At 33.8% G+C, this 27,105-nt stretch overlaps 1 protein-coding gene across 8 annotated transcripts in view; it reads left to right on the forward strand.

The window, feature by feature from the left end:
* The window catches only part of LOC143222177 (FYVE, RhoGEF and PH domain-containing protein 1-like), a 101,001-nt gene that overhangs the window by 24,319 nt on the left and 49,577 nt on the right, over positions 1-27,105 (forward strand). For 6 of the 8 annotated variants that reach the window (XR_013012055.1, XM_076448251.1, XM_076448253.1 and 3 more), the window contains one exon: positions 2,780-3,926. The exons of 1 other annotated variant lie outside the window; for it this stretch is intronic. Coding sequence is in view for 6 of the 7 variants with exons in the window: in XM_076448254.1 (XP_076304369.1) it covers positions 2,780-3,926 (1,147 nt within the window). In the remaining variant the exon portion in view is untranslated. Of the gene's footprint in view, positions 1-2,779; positions 3,927-21,405; positions 21,463-27,105 lie in introns of those variants that run through there. One more of the 8 variants, XM_076448255.1, reaches the window with a different exon arrangement.

The raw sequence follows: 27,105 nt of genomic DNA on the forward strand, positions 1-27,105 counted from the left end.
TAACAAATGTATATTTAAATATTTTTTCGAATCTGGAACCAGATCTAAACCCCATCTTAAAACAAGAACGTGATGTATAACGACATGGTAACGGCAGAAATGGACATTGAAGAAAAATTGGTCTTTACTTTATATAGAATGATGCCAGTAGTGACACACGGTATAGAAACCATGTCTTAGGATCGTTCGTAATGTGATATATTGACGCAATTGGTTTTGACTTCAACTTCATGGATAATGACATTTCACCGACTGTATTAAATTGGTTAAAACTTTATTTGCAGAAGAGAGGAATGACAATGTTTTAGCTTATAAAAGCTCAGTGGACTTCAGTTCCATCTGGCATTTATTGGCAGGATACTCTTGTAAGATGAGTCGCATCTTGTCAAGTGACTTCAAATACTAAAAATTCAGCTGTTTTAAAAGAGTTATCGAGGATACCTTATGACCTTGCCAATGCCGATTTTAAGCATACAGCATGCTACTACTATGGCTGTACTCTTATGTTCAAAAAAAATATCACCATGTAAAAATCTAAAACAACGTATACCAAATGTTCATTTTTAACTTATATATTCACGATACCTAGTTATTAGTCATTTGCAAGTCAGATCACATAAAGTATTGTCAGTCGCCTCATTAAATAAATGAACTAAGGAATTTGTTTTATTTTATAATAATGGTTTTACTTTTGCATAGCTAAAAATATTAAAAAGATAGTTATCATTTAACTGTCTTCTGTACGGTTATATTACTTAAGTCGTTGAGGTGTGGTTGTTTTTACTGTTACGATTGGTAGATTTTTGGGTTGTGATAGTTAATTGTTGCTCCACTTATTTGTATGCTCATATTTAGTTTGTAGTTACCATTTGTAATTTATATATTCACGACACCTAGTTATTAGTTGCTTTTCTAGCATATATATTTCTTACAAATTTATTATTATAATTATATTTCTATTTCCAAATATTAAGATTTAATTGATACTTCACAAACTATTTTTTGTGTTTTGTTTAGCAAGAGTTATAAGGTGTGCATATTCTGCAAAAAAAAATTACAAGATCTTTTTTAATGTGTTCTTTTCTCGTTGATCTGTAAGGCTGTATAAAAAATAAAATTGTGAAATACTCTTGACCCCACTCTATAGGTCATAGGCAGCGAGAGTATATACATATGTGTGTGTGTGTGTGTGTGTGTTTCTGTGTTTAAGCAAGCAATTTAACCCTACGAATGCTGTATTGAGTTTGTTCTCATCTGGTCATCAAAAAGGAAATACTGTTATATATTTTACGTTACGTTTGCAAAATGGTTTTTGAGGTTATAGCGGGAACTGTTAATTCATATTAACTTACGAGTAGAGAAAGCTACCTACATAGATCAAAATTAAAAATCAACGCGGTCACGAGTATAGTTAATTAAATATATTTTTCTTACGTCATTGCTTATAAAGAGTGCATTGTTTCATCAGTTGTATACCCTCTACTTAGTGTGTATTTCGTTTTATGTTTATCCAGCTTATTTGTTTGACGATATGTATATCTGTACATTTATACACTTAATACATTGCACATTTAAAACAGAAAAAAATATGAAGGATAAAATGTTTTAAATAATTTGAGGCTTGAACCACAATTCTAAGTTTTATATTTACAAGAGAGAGAAATAAAGATAACAAATAAGCACGTCGTTTGTTCTTTTGGTCGTATCGAGACAGAATGCTATTGTGCAGACAAACATGCACACAAATGTGCAAAATGTAGCTGTTGTGTTTGAACCATCATTTCACACGGAAAAATTAAAATAAAATAATTATTTATATATAATTTAATAGCTTGAAAAGTTCTGAAATACAAATATTGTTTTTATGCTATTTCATACGTACACCGAACTCACTGTCGAACATTATTCTAATATAGGCAGGAAAGTTTTGTCTATCTGTTTGCTTGTCCTAGGTCAACAAGACACTTTCAGGGGGATATAAAATCCCAAATTCTTTATTTTATTTTTACGATTACAAGTTTAATAGCTATTTCAGTTGTTGCCCTCTGCTTTGCCTACCTGAACCAATATTGACACAAGAATCGGGAAAGTCCACTGCCAGGTTGTGAATTAAATGATTTAAGATTCATATCCCGTTGCCACGAAAATACACTCCACATTTTGTGCTTTTTGCTTTTAGGAGCTCTGTGACTATTTTTGCATTTGTTACTGCGTTAGTGATTATTTTTAAAATCGTCAATTACTTTTTCTGTAAGTTGAAATTATTTCTGAATAAAATGAATTACTGAAGTATGTAAAACCGCGTAATATTTGTCAGCAGCTATATTCATTCAAATGTGAAGCTAATTTTCTTACAACTTTTGAAGTTAACAAAAATAAATATTACTCGAAGTGCCCACGTTTATTAGTTTAAGCAAGCTTAAGAAACTTTAATCATAATATAACACTTATGCCAAGTGTCAGTGGCATCTAATTTTAGTTACTAGTGCAATCAACTCATGCTCAGTGTTCTGTGGTTTTGTTAGATAATAGAAAGGGACAGTGGGAATCTCGTTAATCCATTCACGCGCGTCACTAATTAGATTTTCCGTGTTCTTGTTTTTTATAGTCATAAAATAAAAAATAATAACGAATAACGTTTATGAAAGTATAATGCTTTGTTTTTCTTTGGAAATATTTGACGACCAAACTGAAAGTATCACGCTGTTTGAAAAACAAAAGCCAAAAAAGTTGTTATGGAGGGTATTTAATGACATCTAGGCATGTTATATATTTTCAGGCAGTCTTCTGCACATGTCTTCAGAGCCCACCGCCGTATCCAAAATGGATGCCGGTGGGACAAACATGGATGCTCTGACACCTACAAAGGATGAGATACAAGTACGTTTAATAAGTTTCATTGCTGGTGAGAAGTCCGAAAACCAGCAGAACCATTGTTTAACACCACCAGTTCTGATAACGGTTAATGGCCGGAGTAGTCCACGGCATGAAATTCCACCTTCGCCCAAGTCAGAAAAAGTTAAACTAATAGGCTTTGCTTATACTGATTATCACCGAGATACTAATGGATCGGCGACAATGAATGGTAACTTCAAAAAATCATCAGAAGGGTGTTTTAAAGACTCTCAGTTCGAAAAAGAACGTAAAGAAAGACTCGCACAATTGATGAAAGAAACTCAAGAATGGTTTTCTTGTATGCGTGAAGGTAATCACAAATGGCGAAGAGGAGTGCCATCCGGAAATGCATCAGAAAAAATGAAACAGTTTTTTGAAGACGCTCGAAAGAAGTTTTCTGCAGGTAACAGTGATCTCTTCGCTGAGTTTGTGCGCGAAAACCAAGAGAGTTTTGTGCAATTGTTGCAAGAAAACAATATGACTTCTGTGTTTAGCAACTTCCCCCAGAGGCCTACAAGTGTCTGTTTTGACAACACTACAGTGCTCACAGAGAAGGAGAGACTGACAAGAGCTAACGAGAAAAGGGAAGCATTTGGTCAAGCCCGAAGCTTTAGTGCTGGTATGTCAGTTTATGATAGGTTCAGAACTAGAAATGAAAGTAACGGAATGACTGACTCGTGTTATTTAAATGGCACCTCTTCACAACAGTGTTCCCCACAGATTGAGACTGAGACTATCACAGGTGACCCTCAGTCAACTTTCACTCACGGATTCACCAAGTCAGTCAGCAGTAGCAGCTTCTCCACAACTTGCTACTCCGAGACTGGATCCTCCAATCATAACAGAGAGTCTAAATCAGAATTTCGTAATTCCCAATGTACCAGTTTCCCAAATTTTCCTACTTCTTCTCCAACAAAGATTAACCTTTCTTCTCCCACTAAAATTCGCTTCAGGGGAAGTAGAAGTGGAGCCTATCATATGACGTCATCAAGAAGTACTTTCGAATATTGCGGAGATACTAACACGTACAGGTAAGACATTTTATTAGAGATATAGAAAATAGAATACTTTAATGATCTTATAATTTCTTTTCCCGATATCGAACAACCAATTAATTCGACTATCATAATCCTCGTTACTTGTCTTAAAAAGTCAGTGCAGGTACAGAAAATTACCCGATGAAATACATTTGTAAGAGCTTATTTGCCCTAAACATTACTAAATTACCTTTTTCTTTCTGTGTTATGTAAATACGTCAATGTTATCAATATATATATACACTATATTTCACCGTTACTTTCTAATTTGTAATTTTGATCATATGTCTAATTTACCCAGAACGTATCATGCCTTATTAATTAATGTTACCGAAGTGGCTTTTCTGTTATAAATGGCCCGGCATGGCCAAGCGTGTTAAGGCGTTCGACTCGTAATCCAAGGGTCGTGGGTTCGAATACCGGTCGCACCAAACATGCTCGCCCTTTCAGCCGTGGGGGTGTTATAATGTGACGGTCAATCCCACTATTCGTTGGTAAAAGAGTAGCCCAAGAGTTGGTGGTGGGTGGTGCTAAATTAGGGACGGCTAGCGCAGATAGCCCTCAATTAGCTTTGCGCGAAATTCAAAACAAACAAATAAACAAACCTGTTATAAATACGTGTGTTTTCATTGAAATATTAGTGTACGTTTGGAAATTATTAACCATAAAAGCAACTTAAATCAAATACACTTTGAACCACTGAGAAACATTATTTCTAATATACCGCATTACTCGATAAGTAATATTCATCTTATTAACTGGAATACATATGTTAGATATTTCAGTTTTCTGAAAAAAGACACTATGTTTATATTATGAAGTTTCGTAACCTAAAATTGCAGATTGGGTCCATATGCTTCATTGTATTTTAAACGCATTTTTATAAATAATTTATACACCAAATTGTTTTTGAGTACATGAGTTAATTTGTTATAGTAACCCTAACAGCATACTACAGGAGTCACAAAAGTGTAAACGGTTAAACTAATTACTACTGCTGATATTCCTTACATATTTTGCATACGAAATGAATGATTTCCCCAGTTTGGCCAGTTATCTAGACTGAGTGTTGTTACAGGCAAAACTATGAAATTATTCTATATACATGATGCAATATGTAGACCCACTGGTAATGAACAGTATGTAAACAAATTAGTAATTTGAAAGTTAAAAACTAGTTATGTAGAACGTAAAGAACGACTTAACTGATATCAGAAGTCCAGTGGTCTATGGTGAGCGTAACCTTTGTTGTGGAATTGCATAAAGGGTTGCTTAAATTGTATCAAAGGACAAGTGACTCACAGTGAAAGTAGCCATCAGCTATGGAAGTCTATAAAAATGGGCATCATTCGGCTGATGATGTTTTTACCCATTGGTCATGGATAAAATAGTGTTTTTTTATCAAAAACTTTTAATTAATTAAAATAACCAGTAAACGCTATACTTCAAAATACAAATACAAACTATTTCAGAAGCAGTTTTGCTTAAGGGCAAATCATGTTCAGTTTCCACTAAGTAGTTTATACTGAAAGTGTAAGACATGCTACTTTACACTATCGACAAAGTATTTCACCATTTTTCTCTGTTTTACAAATTTCACCTTTTTCGTTTTTGTTTGTTTGTAAAGTGATGACTTCAAAAAGCTTTTGTTCAAATCCTGGAAGATCCTTGCGTGCACTGTTTTATAACATTTGCCTAATCTTATGTCAATCTTTTCAACAAACTCACTTGTTTTGTTCCTAAATGTTTTCTAAATTGGCTTAACTTCGATTTTGAACTGTGTTTTAAAATAATTTAACTTCAGTTGTTAAAACTGTCTCCTATACCCAAGTATAAATATTTCTCCAGATGTTTTTGTTGTGATAAACTAACAGAAGTATTAAGCACAACATAAAAGGTAACAATAAATGTTTGCAATATTATGTTATATGGTTCTGCTTCTATTTATTCTTTTCGAAAGAATTAGTGGAAGAAGTTAATGATTTCAGTACCTCCAAGGCTTAATTATAAGCTTATGTAATCAAACATTGTAGACACTATGTCTATACTAAACAGTACTGTTTAATTTAATTAATATATTTTAATTTAATTCTGAAGTTACCAATTTTTATTGTTATTATTTATTTTTCTAGGGTTTATATATCATACTGTATTGACTCATTTTATATTTTTGCATGTTAGAACGCCATATGTAAAGAAAAGATCAAAACTCTGGATACAAACCACTTAATTTCATTTGAGAATAGAATGCATAGAGGACCGCAAATGTAATTAGTCGCTTTAATTGTAGTATTGGCGTTATTTTCCTTTTAAGTGTCTGTGCGACTGTAACTTTATTGTGGACCATATAAACAACAAAGTCACTAACCCAAAAGCAACTTCGTGCATAAAAGCTTATAAAAATGTATTTAGAAAAGTCGATGGGATCCTGGACTCGATGGCAGTTCTAAGGCTAAGTATAACGAGCACAGTACGTTTTCATCCAGACATTTTCAACTAAATAGTAATAAATGAATAAATGTGGGGCGTTTCTCAAACTTAAAAAGTGTATGAATTTAATTATAGAAAATATGAAACTCGAGTTTCTAGGTTGGATTTTTGAAGAACGTATCAAGGTTGGTCACATCTATATTTATGTTAAAGTCTATAGAAAGAGCTCTATAATCGCTTTTCTTTTTATTTAGAAATTTTAGCATTTTTTTCCAAATGTACCAGCCTTTCACGAAGGATACTTTGTGTTTATTAATGTACAGAAAAAAAAAACGTATCTTGATTTAACAGTATAATGAGGCATTACAATAAGGAAAAAAAAAAAAACTTATGTTATTTAGCACCCTAAGGAAGGCTGCTAAGAAACTACACAGACTCAGTTTTGAATAGTTTGCCTGCGTAACATATAGCAAAACATAATATTCCTAATGTGGCAATATGGAAAATAGTGCAGAAAAGTGTGGTAATGGGTGAAAGAATTGAGCGGACAGTTAATCTTCAGAGTTAGCGCTGAAATACAGCATTGAAATTTATTTTTAAAAAAATAGTTCAAGGCGGGTGGTTTATTAACACAGCTGAACTTTGTGAATATTCGTTAAGAATATTCGGAAACGAAAATAAAAACCTTTATAAGATGGTAGTAAGAATTTATAATTTATATGAGTGCCTGTATGCCATATACTCGTCCCGAGTATACAATAGGACCAATGGTACGAAGTTTCCGTTACCGGTATTCAAGCGTCTTTAATCATGTGACTTGAGCAGTTAGAAATTCAACTGTTCTTCCCAGTGTATTCTCGTGCGAATTTTTTTTTTTTTTTCATATCAAACCAAACTGTAAGTTATCTGTAAGTCCACTTGATATGACGGCTATGGAAATTAATTAGTTGAACTCTAGGCTTGTTATTTGTTATAAATTTAATGAGAGTCGGCCTCAGAGGAATATATTATCAAATTATAAATAAGAATATGGCAGAGGTGGACGTGGAAAATGCTTTCAGAATATAGGTGAGAAATTATAAGGAATATTTTACGTTACATTTCGTAGTTTTCTAGGGGACGGGTGAAAAAAAGCCCAGAAGAGAAGACGACTCAAGAACAAGTATCCAAATTCTCACTAGGGGATTTGATATTCTTTTTAAATGTTTCCTTATACAATTAAAACTAATTTATAATATTAAAACTTGATTTATAATCTATCATTTGATATCACATTTGTTCTTATACCGTAATAATTAATTGGTTTAATTAAATTTTGAATATAACTCACTAAAACTTTGTGACATACGCAATTTCACCTGTCCGCATGCAGTCAGTCATGTAGGAACATTCACCTTCTCTTGCAGAGCATGGGAGTCACCACTTTCACATATTTCATGCTATTTCCGATTTTCAATGTGGGATTTACTTGTCGACTGAAGTATGAACTCAAACTACCAATTCAAACATTTATAATTCTGTAAAAAGTGAAGTTGAAACACCAGAGGATGTGTTCCGTCAAAAATACAAAGATGAAACATGATAAAAGATATTACCTTCAACATACTGATATATTCTGTACCAGTACTGGTACTGGACGTCGATTGCCGCTGGTACCAATAGTGGTACCGACTGAAACCCTGATACCATCCCATATCAGCCCACTTTGAGCACTACATGTGTGTATATACGTATCTGTTATAATAATACCAATCTTGGGGTGCATTTACAACTATTGTTTCTGCTCTTTGAGCACCAACAAAAGCTGGGAATGAGGATTGAGAAGACAAAATCACTGACAAGGGGGTCTTGAAGCGTGCTGATATACCCAGCGTATAAAATATACTTAAAAGACAACTGTTCTTGGCTGTTCATATTGTACATACGCGAGAACATAGATTTTTGAAGACTCTACTTTACGAAGAACCTTTCTCTGACCAATGATGAAGAAGTGGGCCAAAGTTGCCTCACAAAAGTGTAATAAATCATCACCTGATTATAGCTAATATACCTACTACCCATTGGGAATTCCAAGCCAACGATTCCGCAAAATGATGCAAATCCATCAAAGACGATTCGAAGGTTGCGCACACAAAATGGATGAAGGTCTCTCAGGGTCATCTCATTTGCAAACACACCTTTCCTAAGTTCATCACACACTACAAAACAACATTTGTGAAAAAATATGTAGCAGCATTTTTGGTCTGCCATTGTACAAGTGCTATAAACAGGTCGACAATCCAAATGTTGATGGTTTCTTCCCTCCTTCTCTGTGTCGTATTCGACAATCAAAGGACTGCTCACGACAGAGTGTAATAATATTTAGTTTTCTGTCTGTTCTCTTAGGTAAAAGATCAATAGGATAACACCCCTAACACCTTTTTGACTACTTTTTGTGTATCTTCAATAATTATCATATTTCCCAACTGCGAATTACTCCTTTCCTCGATCGTTTTACAACCAGGGCGACTATCCATTATCTTTTTTACACCCCAAAACCTAATCCTCCAGCAGCTCTATTCACGAGCAATCGCTGTTAATAAAGGGACCAAAAATGGTAAAAAATATATTTATTTTGTTTTAATTGTGATTTTAATATTGCAATCCTCTTTTCATATTTTAACTGTTTAATTTATTTTTTTGTTTATAACACTTTTTGATTTGTTTGTTTGTTTTTTAATATCGCGCAAAGGTACACAAAGGCTATCTGCGCCAGCCCTCTCTAATTTAGCAGTGTAAGACTAGAAGGAAGTCAGCTAGTCATCACTATCCACCGCTGTCCACCGTTTTGAAATTTCTCGAGAAACTTTTTCATATAAACTTGAATTTTGGATAACGTTCATATCTTCTATCAATTTTTGATCAGATATATGTATATCAGCTGTAGCTTTTGATTTACCATTCTGTTAATGCCAGTTAAACGTTTTTGAAGTTTGGTAAAGAGCCCACAGTATTGAAATCCATGGTAAATGCATTTCATGATGAATAAATTTATCTTGCATCCAGTCAACCAGATCACCTCGTCTCATTTATATTATTTATCTTTGCTTGTTTAATATAATTCTCTTTTGGAAAGTATTTTTAGTATTTGTAGGAAACCTTTTCTTTTACGTTAATTTCGTCTTTGGTAATATTTTACATTTAAGTAAAGTTAGCAGCTGTTTGCAATAGTTATGAGACATTTTATGTTCTTTTTCTTGACACATATGTTTATGTACCTATCAATTGCTGGAATGATACCGGTTACTAAACATAATGCTGCTGAAGGAAAAACAGTAAATGCTATTAAGCCGGAAACACTGAATAAAAATTGGAAATGAAATAATTACAGTCATTCTAACTGGAACTGGAGTTGATTAATAAGACTGTAATAACTAAATTATTGATGCATTTTTATTTCTTTATCTGATGAAAAAATTAAGTATTTTATCTTGTTTCTTTTCAGTTGTATATAATCGTAAAAACATTATTTTTATCCACAGGATCTAAGCTAGCAACATCTGTCATATCTTCTTTCTTTCTTAAATCTTCTGTGTAATATAAGATGCATAAATTTTGATATAATACAAGTATTTAACTATGAGCTGAACTAGAAATTGAAGTATAAGTTAGATACTTTTAATTATGAGTTCAACATAAATAAATAGTCAGTGCCTCTGGGGGGGGGGCAAATTCAAAAAGAAAAATATCCAGGAAGAATAAAATTATTCGAAATAGAGAAACAAATATAAGAAGTAGATAAAGAAATCAAATGAAGAGACACTAGATCATGTCAAGTTATATATCAAAATATTAAAATTTTTGGGAGGTACTCTGAAGTTATAAGAATCAGTGGTGGGTGATTAATCAATGAATAAGAGACATTAAGTAATATGTTAATAAAAGGAAACAAAAGTAAAAGGTTATATAATCAAACTATGGCATTATTAGGTATACTACTAAAAGAAAACATGATAATAAATAATGAGTTTGAAGAATATTACAGAATTTTTTTAAATATATAAATAAGTTATATTGCAGTGAACATTTAATTAACTGCTGGTTTGGGACATAAACTACGTCAGCAAGCAAAAACAAGCTGTTTCACTTAACATAGATGAGTACAAAATATCTAATCAACAAGCATTGGCCAGGCATGACCAGTGAATTCCATCAGCGCATAGGAACGATTCTAGTCATAAAGACGATCAGCCCGAGAGGAAAGAGGCGATCGTTCTGCATGAGTCTTGATGGCTAAGAAGGTGGGGGATAAAGCAGAAGTACTAGATCCATGGGAAAAGCTTTGGCCGAGAGTATCGGCGATGCTTTCGTTATCAGCAACTTTCTGGACATCAGAGAACAAGGTTGAAAGGAGGGCGAAAGCATACTGTCACTGACCTTCCGAATCTTGTCCCATATTACTTTGGAATTGGTGGTAGAAGAGATACTAGTTGTGTACTTAATCCAAGATTCCTTCTCGCCTTGACGTGTTAATTGCCAAGTATGTGCATGAACCATTGAAAAGCGTAGGTATCCCAGGCTGATTTTTGAGCCTTCCGTGTCATGTGGCAGGCAGGATTCTACCATAGATGAGGATACCGTGTTGAGGTTTTAGGAATACATTGAAAAGCTGCTTGGACATAACAGTCAGTCACTGCTGCTACTCAGCCGTCTCTCGATGGCTTAAAGACGATGGCAGGATCAAGTTTCAAGGGTAAGTGAAAGAGGGCCAGTTGGCCTTGTCCAGATTCCATCGAGGCACACGGGTCGGATGGCATTAACATTAGTAAGCAGTATAATTTCGTCTTTGCAAGTGGAAATTTGGCGCACCGCAGAAACGCCTTGACTGGAGAAATCCAGCAAGGATTTTCGACTTGGGAAAGCTCTTCAAGTCCCCCTCAACAACGGCTCTTCTTGAGGAATTCGGGGTAGCATAGGAAGCAACCTAATGCTTCTTGAATTCAGAAGGAATTTAGTATGTTCTGGTGAAAATGTTTTCACCAAAATATCTCCAGAGCACAGCTTCCTTACTCACTTAAAGGAGCTAGCAAGCCTCTCTAATTCCTTTCGAACAAAAAAGGGAGACACCTGCCCTAATAATTTCTTAGATAGTGAATGCATAATGAGAAATTTAGATACAGAAACCGACTGTGATGGTGATATTTGAACAGAGTCATCCATTCGTGGCCGTTTACCAGTTATCGTTTTGTTTACTCAATTTTATTTATTTATTAGTCTTCATTTATAAGAGTATCTATAATAAAGTATGAATATTTCAGTACCCTCTGTCCCCACCCACCACGGAGCCTTACGAGGGTACGCACTGCCATGCGAAACAAGGACATTGCAGCAACGCCAGAGTTTCGTGAGCACTATACCCAAACACCAACATGAGAAACCGTGCCACAACACATGTTGAGAACGTCTAACACCTACTTGTTGACTCTAGTACTAGCCAATTGACCCTGGGGGAAGGCACTCCAAGGTCATTTGTCTACAGGAATTCGAGGTCAAAGTGGTGTGTTAGGGTTGAACCTCTCAACCACCAGGATCTTCTCCTCTCTGTATTCACGGTAAACATGTGGGTGGATGTTCAGATCCCAGAGGAGGTAAACAAAAAGTACAGAACCTTCTCTGGACAGTCCTCTCGAGGTAGATTCATATATGTGGTTAGTTACTTGGTATTACCGGCGCACAACAATACAGCTAATAAAAAAGTTGAAAAAACAACAAACATTCTCATACATTAATTTACTTCAATACTACCCTATAGGGCAACAAAACAGATTTTTAATATTTTCATTTAACGATGTTGTTTTGGATTACTTTTGAGTGATATCTGGTTATTAAATATTTGCATTTTTTTACCTCTTAGGTAGATGCCCTTTCAGCTGTGGGGCGTTATAATGTTACGGTCAATCCCACTATTCGTTGGTAAAAGAGTAGCCCATGAGTTAGCGGTGGGTGGTGATGACTAGCTGTCTTCTCTCTGGTCTTACACTGCTAAATTAGGAACGGCTAGCGCAGATAGCCCTTGAGTAGCTTTGCGCAAAATTAAAAACAAACATAAACAAACAGCCTTAAATAGATAGTAGTATATATGTTATGTTTTTGCATTATTTGAGAGGATGAAGTTTGTTTTCGAAGTTGATTTCCATTTCAATGGAAAAGGAAATAATGGTTTGATTTCATACAGGTGGGGCAGAATCATTGTAATATATAATATATATAAACTACTCTTGTGAATGTAGGCTACTGAACTGATGAAAAGTATGGCCAATTATAATGAATTTTGTCAACTGACCTTATATTAGGTTGTTTTCTAGAAGATAACTTATGTCATGTGACATAAAGTGTTTTTTTTTTCAACTTGAAAATTCTTGATAAAATTGTCAACCACTATCCATTTCAAAGTATAGCACTTGTTTTTATTAATAAACTGTGTAGGTAGAAGTGATGTCATCATGCACTAAGCTGAAAGTGACATAGCTGTAAAATCTGTCGCCGTATTGTTTGTGTTTAAGCACAAAGCTATCTGCGCTTCACCCACCACAGGTATCTAAACCTAAGTTTTAGGGTATAAGCTCTTAATCTTTCCACTGATTTACTGGAGGAGGCGTATTATTCTAGGAGTATATTTCATTCATGTCCAGATGGATTGGTACATACTTTACTTGGCTGTAAATTCTTGTAAATACAAAAACTGCTTTTGCAAGCATATTACTAAAATTGTCATACATTATGTAAAGAAAAAGTTATAGTTACGGAAGAAATGGATATAAAAGTAATAAACTTCGTTTTATAATAAATAAACCTGCATTGCACTGTAAATAACTTATTTTGCACTAATGTTTGTCAGCGTTTCAGCAGTCCATCATATAATATATAGAAATTTAATTATATTTAAAGGTTGTAGGTATTACCGTTTCACCGAAAATAAAAACATATTTATATGAACTGAAATGAAAACCATTGGTATATGTTGAATTTTTTTTTGTTGAAGTCTTTATTTTCAACGTTCCATTTTCTTGCTGCTTTTATTAGCAACTTTGTAGCCAGAAATACACAAAACCACGTGTTGTGGTCCACACTTTTATCCACATTTTTACTGAGTTTTAACACACTACACTGTAAGTTCTTAATGGTAACATACAGATACTTTATTTTCAACTTTTCATTTACGTAATATGAGAAATTTACGTCGAAATTCAAATTTATCACATTTTACGCCAGCTGTGAGCTAATTATGTCCAATTATGACATTAATGAAGCATCATAGTTTTGCCTCACTGGAATAAAGCACTTTGTTTATGAAAATGACTCAGGCTATTCTCATAGCATACTGATTGTGTTTCTTGTTTGGCACGATAGGACTATATTTGAAGAATATTACTATAGGGGTGTGTTTATTCAAAATGTATATTGAATGTGAAGTACATATGCACCCCTTCTTTCATTCTTATTAGAATTGTTAATATATATTTACAATAAAATGTATCCGTATGTGAAAAATGTTTTTGTACTCAAAAATTATAATTTGTTGTAAAAGTGTTTTGTTTGTGTAAAATGTAAATCACCTTTCCACTGTTATTGGGATCAGCTGCAACTATTCCGCTACATAAAAAATTTAGAAATATTAATAAATATTGTGCAAAAGATATAACAAATCCCGTTTAAACTAAATGTTTGTTTTTTATATTCCCTAAACCAACAAATTCAAATACAGTGCAAAGTATGTTCCAGTGGCACTTTTAACAAGATAATATTTTCATTTTGGTTTATTCAGTTGAACTGATCCAACAAATCTGAAAGTTCACTTTTAATTTGTTAGCTGAACTAAATAAGTTTAGATGATGTATTTATTTCAGGTTGTTCGACTGACCTTGTCCACTCTACTAAAGTATTTACTCCAGTAGTTTGAATGACTTGTTCACTCTAATAAAGCACTTCAGTGATGTGTTACAAGAGTAACATTTAATTTTGGCTGAAGTAATGACTAAAATCATGTTGTGTGTGGGTTTAATTATAACAAAGCGACGTCGGGCTATTTGTTGAGTTTACCGAGGGGAATCGAACTTATGATTTTAGCGTTGTAAAAATCAACAACACTGAAATAGTCTTTCTTTAGAACTTTCTTGAAGAGTAGCAGATTAGCAACTGAACTGTGGGATAAAAACTAGTTAGTATCTAGTTTTGAGCAAAATTAGTTACTATTTTATTACTTTACCATACCTGCATAGTTAAGGCACTTGACTCGTAATTCGCGGGTTCGAATCCCCCTCACATCAAACATGCTCGCCCTTCCAGCTGTGGGAACGTTATAATGTGACGTTCAATCCCATTATTGGTTGGTAAAAGAGTGGGTGGTGATGACTAGCTGCTTTCCCTAAACCAAAAATTAAGGACGGCTAACGCAGATAACATTCATCTAGCTTTGCGTGAAATTCAAAACAAATATTTCTTTCCAGTGTATTTGACTTATCATGTCCACTGTACTAAAATATCGAATTTTTTTCAACTCCACTATCAAATACTTGTGTTGTTTATTAAAATCATTTTTATTTGTCAATTTTTGCTTCAGTGTACAAGATCATCCAAAGAAGAATTATTCGAAAAATGTATAACTTAATTTGATTACATTGATATCAAAAACCCACTAGACACATTTTTCGAATAATTCTTCTTTGGATGATCTTGTAAGTACCATTGTTTTACTGAAATATTAAAATAATCTTTCTTTGAAACCATTTCTTGATTGTGACTCAGGATTTGTCGTTTGCGACCAGTTGACGCAAAAATAAATACTTTCCGCACTTTGAGGTCGTAGGCACGCTATAGACTTGACGGTAAAAATCCCATTATTTGATCAGAAGACAGTAGTTGATGCTGGATGCTGTTACCTTACAGCTTCTCCTGTAGCCTTTCAGTTCAAAATTAGGGCAATTATGCATAGGTAACCTTCGTGTAACTGCGTAAAATTTCCATCTAAACAAATAACCTGTTTAGAGTAAAGAGCGTGAGTTGACCGTCTGGTAGCTTTTTTAAGTTATTTGAAGTTAACTTTCTGTATAAATAATACTGTGCAAATACAAAACAAAGGTGTTTGATTTTATGCAAAGTAGTAATTTAGAAGTTACATGTTATGTATTATAATTAATCTCGGACGAGTCACCGATTTATTATGTTATGTATAGTATGTATTAATATTTCAAACAGCCGAAAGTTTTAAATTAGAAGTTAATTAAATGTTAACATATGTCAAGTTTATGACATTTGCCAACAAGACTCATACAATTTTCTTTCTTAATACAAAAAATATTTCAGTATACAAACAGCAATGCAATTTATAATAACGGTTGTTATAAATAATGATTTATATAAAACAGTTTTACAAACTTACAAACTATACTGAGTTTTCTATCTTGTCTAGAACTGAATATTTTATCAACAATCCAGGTTAATGACGAGCAAATTGATTTTGAGTTGATATTATCACAACTCGCTTAAGCTAGCTAGCTTGATTGGCCTCACACCCTTACAAGCTGACTTTTTTTGGCGAAGATATTTAATGTCTTCGTAGAAATAATGGAGTTCGAAATTAATTCACTGAAGTTGAACAGTTTGTAATGTTTGAAATCTATAGATGTTCCTGGTCAGATTCTGTAATTTTCCTATTAATAGGCATTAATCACAATTATATCCTCTAAGACTTATGGCACACTGTGGCTATCCAGTAACGATACTAATAACACTCTTCTTGTTTCTTGGCGCGTTGCTTTCATACGATTCACGAGAAATTCTAGAATATTCACCAAAGTTCACTTGGCAACAATACTGTCAATCACCAGTTTTGCATACACACCTAGTACATTGTTGATTCTTACATACAACAGTATTCTACAAATTTTGAGAAGAGGCGGAACTTACGTAATACACAGCAAACAATATACGTTGCAACAATATACACTAAAACAAACGTAGGCACTAAAATAAATGTACAACAGTAAATCTGTTACAGGTTAAAATTAAGTTCATGGTGTGCTAAAACACGTAGGTGCAAGAAGTCTTGATAAAACTGAAACAGAAACCCTTATAACCCGAGCTCTTTCAAAAGGTGGAACTTTCTTCTTCAAGGGCAATCTGAGAATGCCCACTATAATTGAACGAGTGATATATAAAGATTTAGTTTAGTAACGTCATAGAGGTCATCATACTTTCCAGGAATTGTTTATTTCTCTGTGTAGTGTTGTAGTGTCTACCTTTCGAAAGTGCTCGGGTTATAAGGGTTTCTCTGCCAAGATAAACTTAGGTATGGCGAATTGCGCATACAGCTCATATATAACTTTGCGTGAAAATCTGAAACAAACACAGAAAAACATTTCCATACTGTAAAATTTGTTTTCATTGTGTTTCTGAAACAAATAAAGAACTTGCTGGGAGTACTTGCTTGTCAATTTTCACACAACCGACTTTGCTACTTGTGATATAATTTTATTTCAATTGTCCAATACTGTCGGAAGCTATACATGCTCTAATTTTAATGTAGAAAAAAACTATAATAAAATAATCGCCATGTTAAAGCTTTGATATAGTTGAATACTATTACTTCTTTTAGTTAAAGTAAATTCGAAACTTATATCGGATTTTTTTAAAGCGCAATTTAACTGCGCGAAGTACAAAAACTATGAATAAGACTACACGAGGTTTGTGAGCGCCAGTAATTCTTTTAACTAAAATACAAGTCAAATTAATATTAGTAGGCATGAAATAATTATTTAATTCTATTTCAACTGCTGAGTGGTCTGGTCATTAGCAAATGTTGTTTTGGTTAGTGGTTTATACAATCACATAAATGAATCTTACTGAGTGATCTTGTTGTAACGAATCTTGCCACGGTTAGTGGCCGACACGATCACTATTTTATTTATTTTGTCAACTTTCGAGATGTTTTGTCTATCTTTATGATCTTATTCTTACTTTGCTATGGGCAGTACATTCAGTGATGTGTGGTGGTGTGACTCATTTTTTAACAATTCTAAGATGTGCCTTTATAAACGGACTTCTACAGAAGAAGGCATCAAAGTAACTGCTGGAACATAGGATGAAAACTAAATGATAATTAGTATATAGTAATTATCCGACCTAGAAATGAATATTTTGTCGACATTCCAGGTCCACGACGAACAAAGTAACTCTGAGTTGATATTTTCACACCTCGCTTCGCTTAGTTAGCTTCCTTGGCGTAACACAACTGACTTTGTATCGAAGAAGATATTTAATGTCCTCGTAGAAACACTAACGTCCAAAGTTGATTCACAGAAATTGAACAGTATGTAATGTTCGAAATCTATAAACGTTCCAGGTGACGTTGTGTAGTTTTCCGATTAATAGGCGTTAATTAGAATTATAGCTTCTTAGGGCTATAGCATACTGACTGTAGCTGACTAAGAATAACAATACTGCATCTTGATGCATTGGTTTATATAGTTTAAAGCGAGTTTCTAGAACGTTCAGCAATGTTCGAACACTCTAGAGTTTTTGTAAAACAAATATTGATGATTCTTACTCACAAGAAGTTTCTACAAACTTAGAGAACAGATAAGACTTGCGCAGAACACATCTAACAATATACGTCACACGCATCAAGCTAAAAGAAACGTAGATATTCAAATAAACGTATGACTGTAAATCCTTTACAACTCCCTTCTCAGGAATTATAAAATTAGCGTTAGACAATTTGTAACTAAAATATATGTATATACATTGATAACAATACATTAAATATAATACATTTTGAAAGAATTATACAGCTTGAATAATCATGACAATACACAACACAATCAATACAAATAACTTGATAACTCCATTTTTTTCTTGAGCACACCATTTTTGAAAAGTAACCATGTGGAACTTTCTTCAGCTCATCTTTCGGGAGTGTATATTAAATAGTGAAGAGATCTGTGGATTTTTTTCTTACTCATCGATCAGTCTGCTTCTAGCAAATGGAACTCCCCCAGTTGAATCGGATCCCTCACTTTCATCATTGTCACTCATCAATGAATTGCCAATAGGACAGTTATTCATAAGATCCCCATCGGATCAAAAAAAATGTTTAAGACAAATTTATAATGTCGTCCTTTGAACACATGTGTGTCTTTTTTTGTTTTGTGCTTAATTTATCTTGATCATGAGTCACAGCATGCGAGGGAAACACGTTTGAATTCCCCTCAACAACAACATCGTCCTTAGATGAAACAGTGATCGGCTCGGTACCCATTTTGGGTTCGGCAACAACTTTTCTCCAGTCAAATCGTTTCCCAAAAAATAATTATACCCACTTAATTGACAGAGTAGGACTTACTGTAACCAAACTTGTTCCAAAAGTAGGTCTGACGTTAAATAAATGCTATGAAGAGGAAAATCAACAAAGTCGTCCTCAAAACCCTGAGCAATAACAAATTCATCAGTGGCAGAACTCGTAAATACGTATGGGTCTGGGATTATCAGTGTCATTTGTCAAAGACACAACCAACAGATACAAAATGTCTAAATTCCTTCCTAACTACACAACCAACAGATACAAAAAGTATAAATTCCTTCCTAACTACATCAGCTTTTCGACAGTGGTCAAACCAATAACATAGGGTGATCTGGTGAAACTACATCCATATGTGGACACAAATATATTGGGTGCTGCCTCTTTTTCCTTTTCAACCTCCAACAATCGAACATAACGTGACCAGGTGTTTTGCAGAAATGGCAGACAGGCATTGATGATATTGATGAAGTTGTATCCTGACCGTCAGAAGCTTATAAACTAGAGGAGCTTGTTTTTATAAGAATTCTCACTTTTAGGGGATTGAATAGGTGCAGGTTTTTGCTCAGATTACAATAATATCTTTTTATGAAAAAGCACAGATAGCCTTCGAGTAGCTTTGTGCGAAATTCAAGAAACAAACAATTTTATGAAAAGTGGGTTTATGAGTTAAAGTGCAATGGTTAGGAAAAGTATTTTTTTGTGTGTTGTTTCAAGTTTTTTTCATCCAAATAAGCTTTGAGGTCGTCACTTGTACAACGTTTAAATTCTTCAATTAAACATAATTGTCTTAGTTTTTCAAAACTGTTGCCAGTATGCATAGAATTACACCATTGATCAAAATAAACCTCTTTTTCGCGGGCGAATTCCATATAAGTTTGGCTGTCTTGCATGTAAAACCTCGAAACATTTGGTGATAAGCCTCCAGTTTAAACTAGAGGCTTTGAGGATAGCTACTTTAACCTTATCATAAATAATGGAATCTACTAGAAAGAAAGCAACATAACCATTTTCCAGTGGCCCATTCCATGATTTGGGCAACTTTCTCAAAAATGTTGGAAATATTTATCGACTTCATTGTTGTTTAATGGTGATACTTTAATATACCGATTGAGTTCAATGTTGTCATTTTGTCTTGTTCAATCTACGTTGAGTCTAATTTCCATTTCTTTCAACCTCAGCCTAATTTCTTTTTCGGCCTCCAGACGTTCCTTCTCTCTTTCAACTTTGATGGGGGCTTGCTCTTTTTGGGCTTCGATATAGGTTTGTACAAGTTCAATTTGTATGAGTTTTAATTGGATTTCTGACTTATCTTTGATTTGAGTTCGCTTTGGTTTTGAATTTCGTGCAAAGCTACCCAAGGACAAACTTTGCTAGCCATCCTTCTTGTAGCAGTGTAAGACTAGAAGAAAGGCAGCTAGCAATCACCACCCACAACTAACTTTTGATCTACTCTTTCACCAGCGAATAGTTGGATTGACCGTCACATTATAACGCCCCCCATAGCTGAAAGGACGAGCATGTTTGGTGTGACGGGGATTTCAACTCGCGACCCTCAGATTGCGAATTGAGCGACGTAACCCATTGGCTGGTATAGACAGTAGAGTATTCCTCTAACGCTTCCTTAGACGAGAAATAATCATCGACTAATATTTCAAAAATATGCTTTTTTAGTTTATTTTTCCCATTGATTTTTAACCCTCATTTCTAAAATTTAGGCAATTTTGAGCAATTCACTTTTTTTTCTTTTTAGTTGTTCGAGAGAAGTGATTTAAGAAAACCTTGATAATCTGACATGATCAAATCTTGTTCGCATTGATACAAATAAATTGAATTAAGATCTGAATTTGAATTCAGAAAGAATTTTATCATTGATTCAGATCTTGGACGCGAGACCCCAATTTATTATATTATCTTTACTACGTATTAAGATTTCAAACAGCCAGAAATTTTAATTTAGAAGTTAATTAAATGTTAATATGTTTCAAATTTATATTTGCCGACAAGACTGATACAGCAATTTTCGTTTTTTAATACAAATATATTTTAATATACAAACAACAATAAAATCTGTAATAACGTTATTACAAATAATGATTTATGTTCAACAATATTACATACTTACAGACAATAGTTAGTCTTATATACAGTCTAGAAATGAATATTTTATCGAAGATCCAGGTCCACGACGAGCAAATAAACTCTGAGTTGGTATTTTCACACCTCGCTTAGCTTAGTTAGCTAGCTTCGTTAGCATCACACCACTGACTTTGTATCGAAGAAGATATTTAATGTCCCCGTGGAAACACTAACGTCGAAGTTGATTCACATAAATTGGACGGTATGTAATATACGGAATCTATAAATGTTTATTGTGACATTGTGTAGTTTTCCGATTAATAGGCATTAATCAGAATTATAGCTTTCTAGGGCTATAGCACACTAACTGTAGCTGACTAATAATAACAATATTTCCTCTTGGTGCATTGGATTATATAGTTTAAGGTTCTAGAACGTTCAGCAATGTTTTCTTCAAACAAATATTGTTGATTCTTACTATCGAGTATCTTCTACACATTTAGAGGACAGTCTGGATTTGCGCAATACACATCCTACAATATACGTCACACGCATCAAACCGAAAGAAACGAAGATATTAAGAAATAACGTATAACTGTAAATTTGTTACATGTAATAGAAGCCTACGACCGCCATACGGAGCAGCACTTAAGAAATGACTAAAACAGGAAAATTTGGTTTTATTCGGTGTTTATTTTTCTTTATAAGTACTAACCATTTTGATGACTGTTAAATATTTCCTTTCAGTTATGTGTAACGTAACTGTTGTAAAGATTTTATTTTTCTCGCGGTTTCTGTATTCAGTAAAAGTATAGTCATCCCAATATGTGTTTATTCGTTTAAACTGTGATATTGAAGCACGCTCTTTCATATGTAGGGCTGTTATAATGTACAGTCAGTCCAACTATTCGTTGGTTAAAATTTTAGTCTAATAATTAGCGGTGGGTGATGATGACTATTTGCCTTCCCTCCAGTCTCTCACTGCTAAATTAGGGATAGCTAGCCTTGATAGTTTTCGTGTAATTTCACATGAAATACAAAACAAAACTACGATATTACACTTTCAGCGGTCTCCTTGACATTGTTTTTCTAATTAATACGCAGATAAGGATATTAAATAAAGCAATGAATGAAAAAAGTTTTAAATACAGTTTATTTTAATGGTGCATTTAATAAGTTATTCTGTATAAAGAGTTTACAGAAAGTGACTATGATTCTTAGAAAGTTTACAGATTGAAAGAGTTATTGGAAATTACTCGGGTTGTTGCTTCATAAATTTTAAAAGTCCAAGAGACGCGGTTTGCACAGCAAACATTCAGAGTGGCTAACATACTTTTGTAGGTTCACAATGCGTAATGATAGTATATTACTGCTATAATTATATTGTATAACTAGTAGTAAACTAATTCGAGAACAATTGTTACCGGTACCAGTGATCGTTATTTCAGCCCAAAGATGTAATTTTGACATAATTAGTGTTTTACGTTAATGACGATGTGTTTGTAAGAGTTAAAATGGGAAATATTGTAGGAAATGTGATGAATGCATAATTAAGCTTGAGATTAAATATATATATATATATTAGTTCCTAATTTCCAGAGAGCTAATGTTGAGGTCACGAGGAAGGATGTCATTTGTGAATGGAAAGAAAATGTAATGTAGTGCAGATCATATATTTAAAAATGAAATTGATTTTAATTAAAGTAGGCATATTTCTTTAAAAAAGAGAAAAGAGAAAACCAGAGATAAATTGACATATGGATAAAAGATTTGCAGAGCTACACGTTACCATGACATAGAACTTGTCAACAGGAGGTCTCAGAGAGATTTGCGGTGGAATTTAGTGGTATACAAAGATGACTGTACACGTTACTGAGTGCTCCTATAGAGAACGAGACTAAAAACTCTGCTCTGAATTCGTAATATCGAGATGCCTGTTATTCGAAAATTTAGTTTGCTTACAAATAGTAGAAAAAATAAAAAAGACTAAAATTTCTGCCCTTAATAGCACTGTGCTCGTTGTTTTGAGGTGTACATCAATCGAGTATCTACTGTATATTAGAGGTAAACATAATATTAAAATGGGAATTGGGCCTTTAGAGAATGGTGATGACCAGAATTTTGCTGAATACTGCGAAGTGGCTGAGTTTTTAAAGGTTCTTTTTTTGTTTTTACCTTATTCCTAATTCTTTAAGTGTTGGTGGGAAATTGACGTGAATCACGTATACTAATTGCTTATTGTTAAGTAGAAATACTGAGAGATTAAGTATGGAGAAAGCAGTAGAAGCATACAAAGACTACCCTCAGAATTCGAAAAGAGATCAATGATCAGAAGTATGAGCCTCTTTCTTTCATTTTGGTAGGTCAGTGACAGTGATTAGATTCCTGAAGACCGGAAAATTGCTAATGTTATTCATATTTTTAAAGGGATGATAAAAGTTGCCCTGGAGTCTATAGACCAGTTAGTCTTCTTCTATAGTGGAGAAAGCCCTAGAGAATCTGATTAGAGAATATTTGGAAAATCATTTTGTGAAATATAATATAATAATAAAAGAACCAGCCTGGATCCGATAAAGGGAAATCGTACCTACTAATCCGTTAACGTTTTTCCGCTGCTGCTGCTTATTATTTGGGTGGAATAGAAAAATGTAGATTTCAATAAAGCTTTTTATCAGTTATACACAGAAGATGAGGTGAGAAAATCCTATCGGAAGGGTTGGTAGATTGATATTTTTAAACACAAAGCTGCACAGTGCTATGCCCACAACAGGTATGGAAATCTGGTTTCTATTGATGTGAATTTACTGACATACCATTGCGCCACTAGGAGGAGGGGAGCAGGAAAGTTTGAGGAATGACTAGTTAATTGGATTTAGGGTGTTTAGGTGAGATAAAACAATAGGTTGTTAATGGGATCAAGTCATGATGAAGGTTTATTACCTGTAGCGTATCTAAGGGGTGTACGTTTGGGCCTTTATTTTTTACATTGTTTATATTGATAAGGGAATAATTAGTACATTATTAAATTGATGACATTAAACTCTTGTGAATTTTGTAACTATTTTGAAAGTGTTGATGTATTAAAGAATTACTCGGATCAATTGGTAAGTTGGACATATGGTTGTAAAATTGCTTTTATTCATGATAAGTATAAAGTAATGCAATTGGATTATTTTAGTTTGGGGTACAAATCTCATGTAGATAGAGACTCACACAAACGGATAATGCAGCGCTTTGTTGCTAGTATTAAATCTAAAAGAATTTTATAGTGTATTTATAGAAATATTCATTACAAGTGAAAAAGGAGATTGTCTCTCTGTACAATTGCTATATAGGCCAAATTGCTATAAGTGTATTGTATACACTTTTGGTCTTTTTACTTAATAGGGATATTATCTTATTGGAAAAGGTTCAGAAGAGAACTTCTGCGGTGACTCCCAGAATGAAAGGAATGATTTTCTTACAGAGATAAGTTAATTTCTTAACTTATTTTCTGGAGTGAAGAGGTTTGTTTGTTTGTTTGTTTTGGAATTTCGCACAAAGCTACTCGAGGGCTATCTGTGCTAGCCGTCCCTAATTTAGCAGTGTAAGACTAGAGGGAAGGCAGCTAGTCATTACCACCCACCGCCAACTCTTGGGCTACTCTTTTACCAACGAATAGTGGGATTGACCGTCACATTATAACGCCCCCACGGCTGGGAGGGCGAGCATGTGTGGCGCGACTCGGGCGCGAACCCGCGACCCTCAGATTACGAAGCGCACGCCTTAACGCGCTAGGCCATGCCAGGCCCAAAGGAGTGAAGAGGAGGGTAGAAAGTGATCTTATTAACATTTATAAGATTATTCAGAGGATCGTTAGGATAAAGGTCTGTGAATTCTTTGTGCTATATTCTTTAGATAAAACGAGAGAAAACATTATGAAAACCCAATCTAGTTTCTAATTAAGACAGTTTTATTGGTTTAACAAGGTGACTGGCTAATGGATTACTTTTCATCAGAAGTAGTGGAGGCCAGCACATGAAAAGGGTTAAAAAAGGAAATCAGTAATTTTCTGAAAAATAAAGGGTGGGCTTAATTTTATAAAATTAATGGTAGTCTTAAGGGATCGATTGTTCCCTTGTTATCTGTATACTATGTTGTTTTATTTTCTTTGCTTGTTTGTGTTTTTGGTTAAAAAACTGGCACTTGGAACATACTAAGCAAGTAAACTACGTAACTGGCATTTATTATAAAATGTTCTTACAGTGGCACAGCAGTATGTGTACGGGCTTGTAGTGCTAGAAAACGGGTTTAAATGCTCGTGGTGGGCAGAGCACAGATATCCCTTTGTGTAGCTGTGTGCTTAATAACAAACAAGAAATCTCCCTCTGGGACAGCGGTAAGTCTTCATATTTACAATGTTAAAATCAGGGGTTGAATTCCCTACGGTGGACACAGCAGATAGCTCGATGTGGCTTTGCTAAAAGAAAAACACAAACATATAAACAATAACTTACAGAGATAAAAAATATATACAACTTACAAAATTTCAAAACTACATAACGGTATTTTTGTTTATTTTTAGTGCTAAAGTACACAATGCGCTCTATCTACTACAGGAAATCGAACCTCGGATTTTAGCATAGAAAGTCTATAAGGGGGTACGTAACGAGATTAGTAGTTTCCTTGTTGTTCGTATGTTACGTGTCTTTGGATTTACAATGCTTAGGGGCCCGATTCGCCTCGGTGGACACAGCAAATAGCACGATGTGGCTTTGCAATACGAAAACACATATACTCGTTTATTATGTTATTGGTTATCTTCAGGTTTTATGATACATACGAGTTACTCATAGATTTGGAAAAATTATTTAGACAAACTATGCCTAAACCATGGTTTATGTTTAATGTGAAACGTCAATGCATGGATACAAATAAAAACAATCTTACGCAACTTAAATATTGTGAAAATATCTAACGACGCCAAGAATAGTGCCAGTGCCTTATATGTAACACGTTGAAAATTACATGTCCGATTTAACTATGACACGTATAACTAATATATCAAATGTATAACGTTAGAGAGTTCAGTGTGTTTGCTTGTTAGATTATTTATTGGTATTATATATAAACATGATATATAGTCTTCTGTTAACATATTTTTTGTTTTTTTCCCTCATGTGATGAAGAATCGGGCGGTCTTCTGACTGTTAACTTATATTAAGCTTTAACTACTTTATATAAAAATATGTATATACCCAAAAACTACTTGCAAACGCTTTGGTTGATTTTTTTTTTAATGTTACTCTTCGTAGTGATGTTAAATACGATTTAAGAAAAACACGAACGTATTACTAATCTATATTTTAATTCTCAGTAGTGTGAATTTTTGACACTTCTGATTAGCAACCAAGTTTGCTTCTAAAAACGTTGAACTTACGTAAGCAAATGAAGTTTCTCTGAATACCAACATGACGTATTTCTTTTGGTTTACGGGAACTTTGTTTTGTTCAAAAGAAAATGTGATGAAACTACATTATTACTCTCGTACACCTATAAATGTAGTTTGTGTCCTACATAGTTTTTCACTTTAATTTTCTTATATAAACAGTTTTATAAGTCCCTACCCGGGTATCGGAAACTATACCTTTGGTTTATTCTCAGTTCACTTTTATAACCACTCAGGAACATTTTATATATTTAGTTGTACATAATTAATAAAGTGGCAGAAGAGTGAACTTTGCTCTGATTGGTTACAGTACGTGTAGCTGGACGGTAAAATTGCTGCAATTTTGTATCATTTGGTGATTTAGCTTTTTCATGACGATAATACAAAAACATATATAAATAAATGTTTTAGTAAAATGTGACTTTCATACGTAAAAATAACCTTGTTTTAAAGCACCCATATTCTCTTTGTAATGATAATCTATAACAGGCCTAAAATTAATTAAAATATTAAAACAAGTTTAAACTAAACTTTTCAAGCATATTTTTCACAATTCTTGAAGTAAAGACTTACTTTTATAGGTCAGTTAAACATCAACTGTTGAAATGATGGAGAAATTCTATTGCATTCATATTTGTCTGGTTAACAACTAGTTATTTTTCGCTATAATATCCTGATATTTGGGCGTGTAGAAGAATATTTCCTTTGTTTGATCTACTACAAATCGACGAATTCTGCTGAAATATATAAAACATATTAAAATAATATAAAATGGCTTAGTGAAGATATTTAAATAAAAACTTGACTGGTGACATGATAGCTCTGTGTGGACAACTTTGGAGATACCGTGTTTCTCCGATAATAAGACCTACCCATAAAATAAGACCTAGTGTGATTTTTGG

The sequence above is a fragment of the Tachypleus tridentatus genome, chromosome 8 (assembly GCF_004210375.1).
Source record: "Tachypleus tridentatus isolate NWPU-2018 chromosome 8, ASM421037v1, whole genome shotgun sequence".
In the NCBI taxonomy this organism is placed as follows: Eukaryota; Metazoa; Arthropoda; class Merostomata; order Xiphosura; family Limulidae; genus Tachypleus; species Tachypleus tridentatus.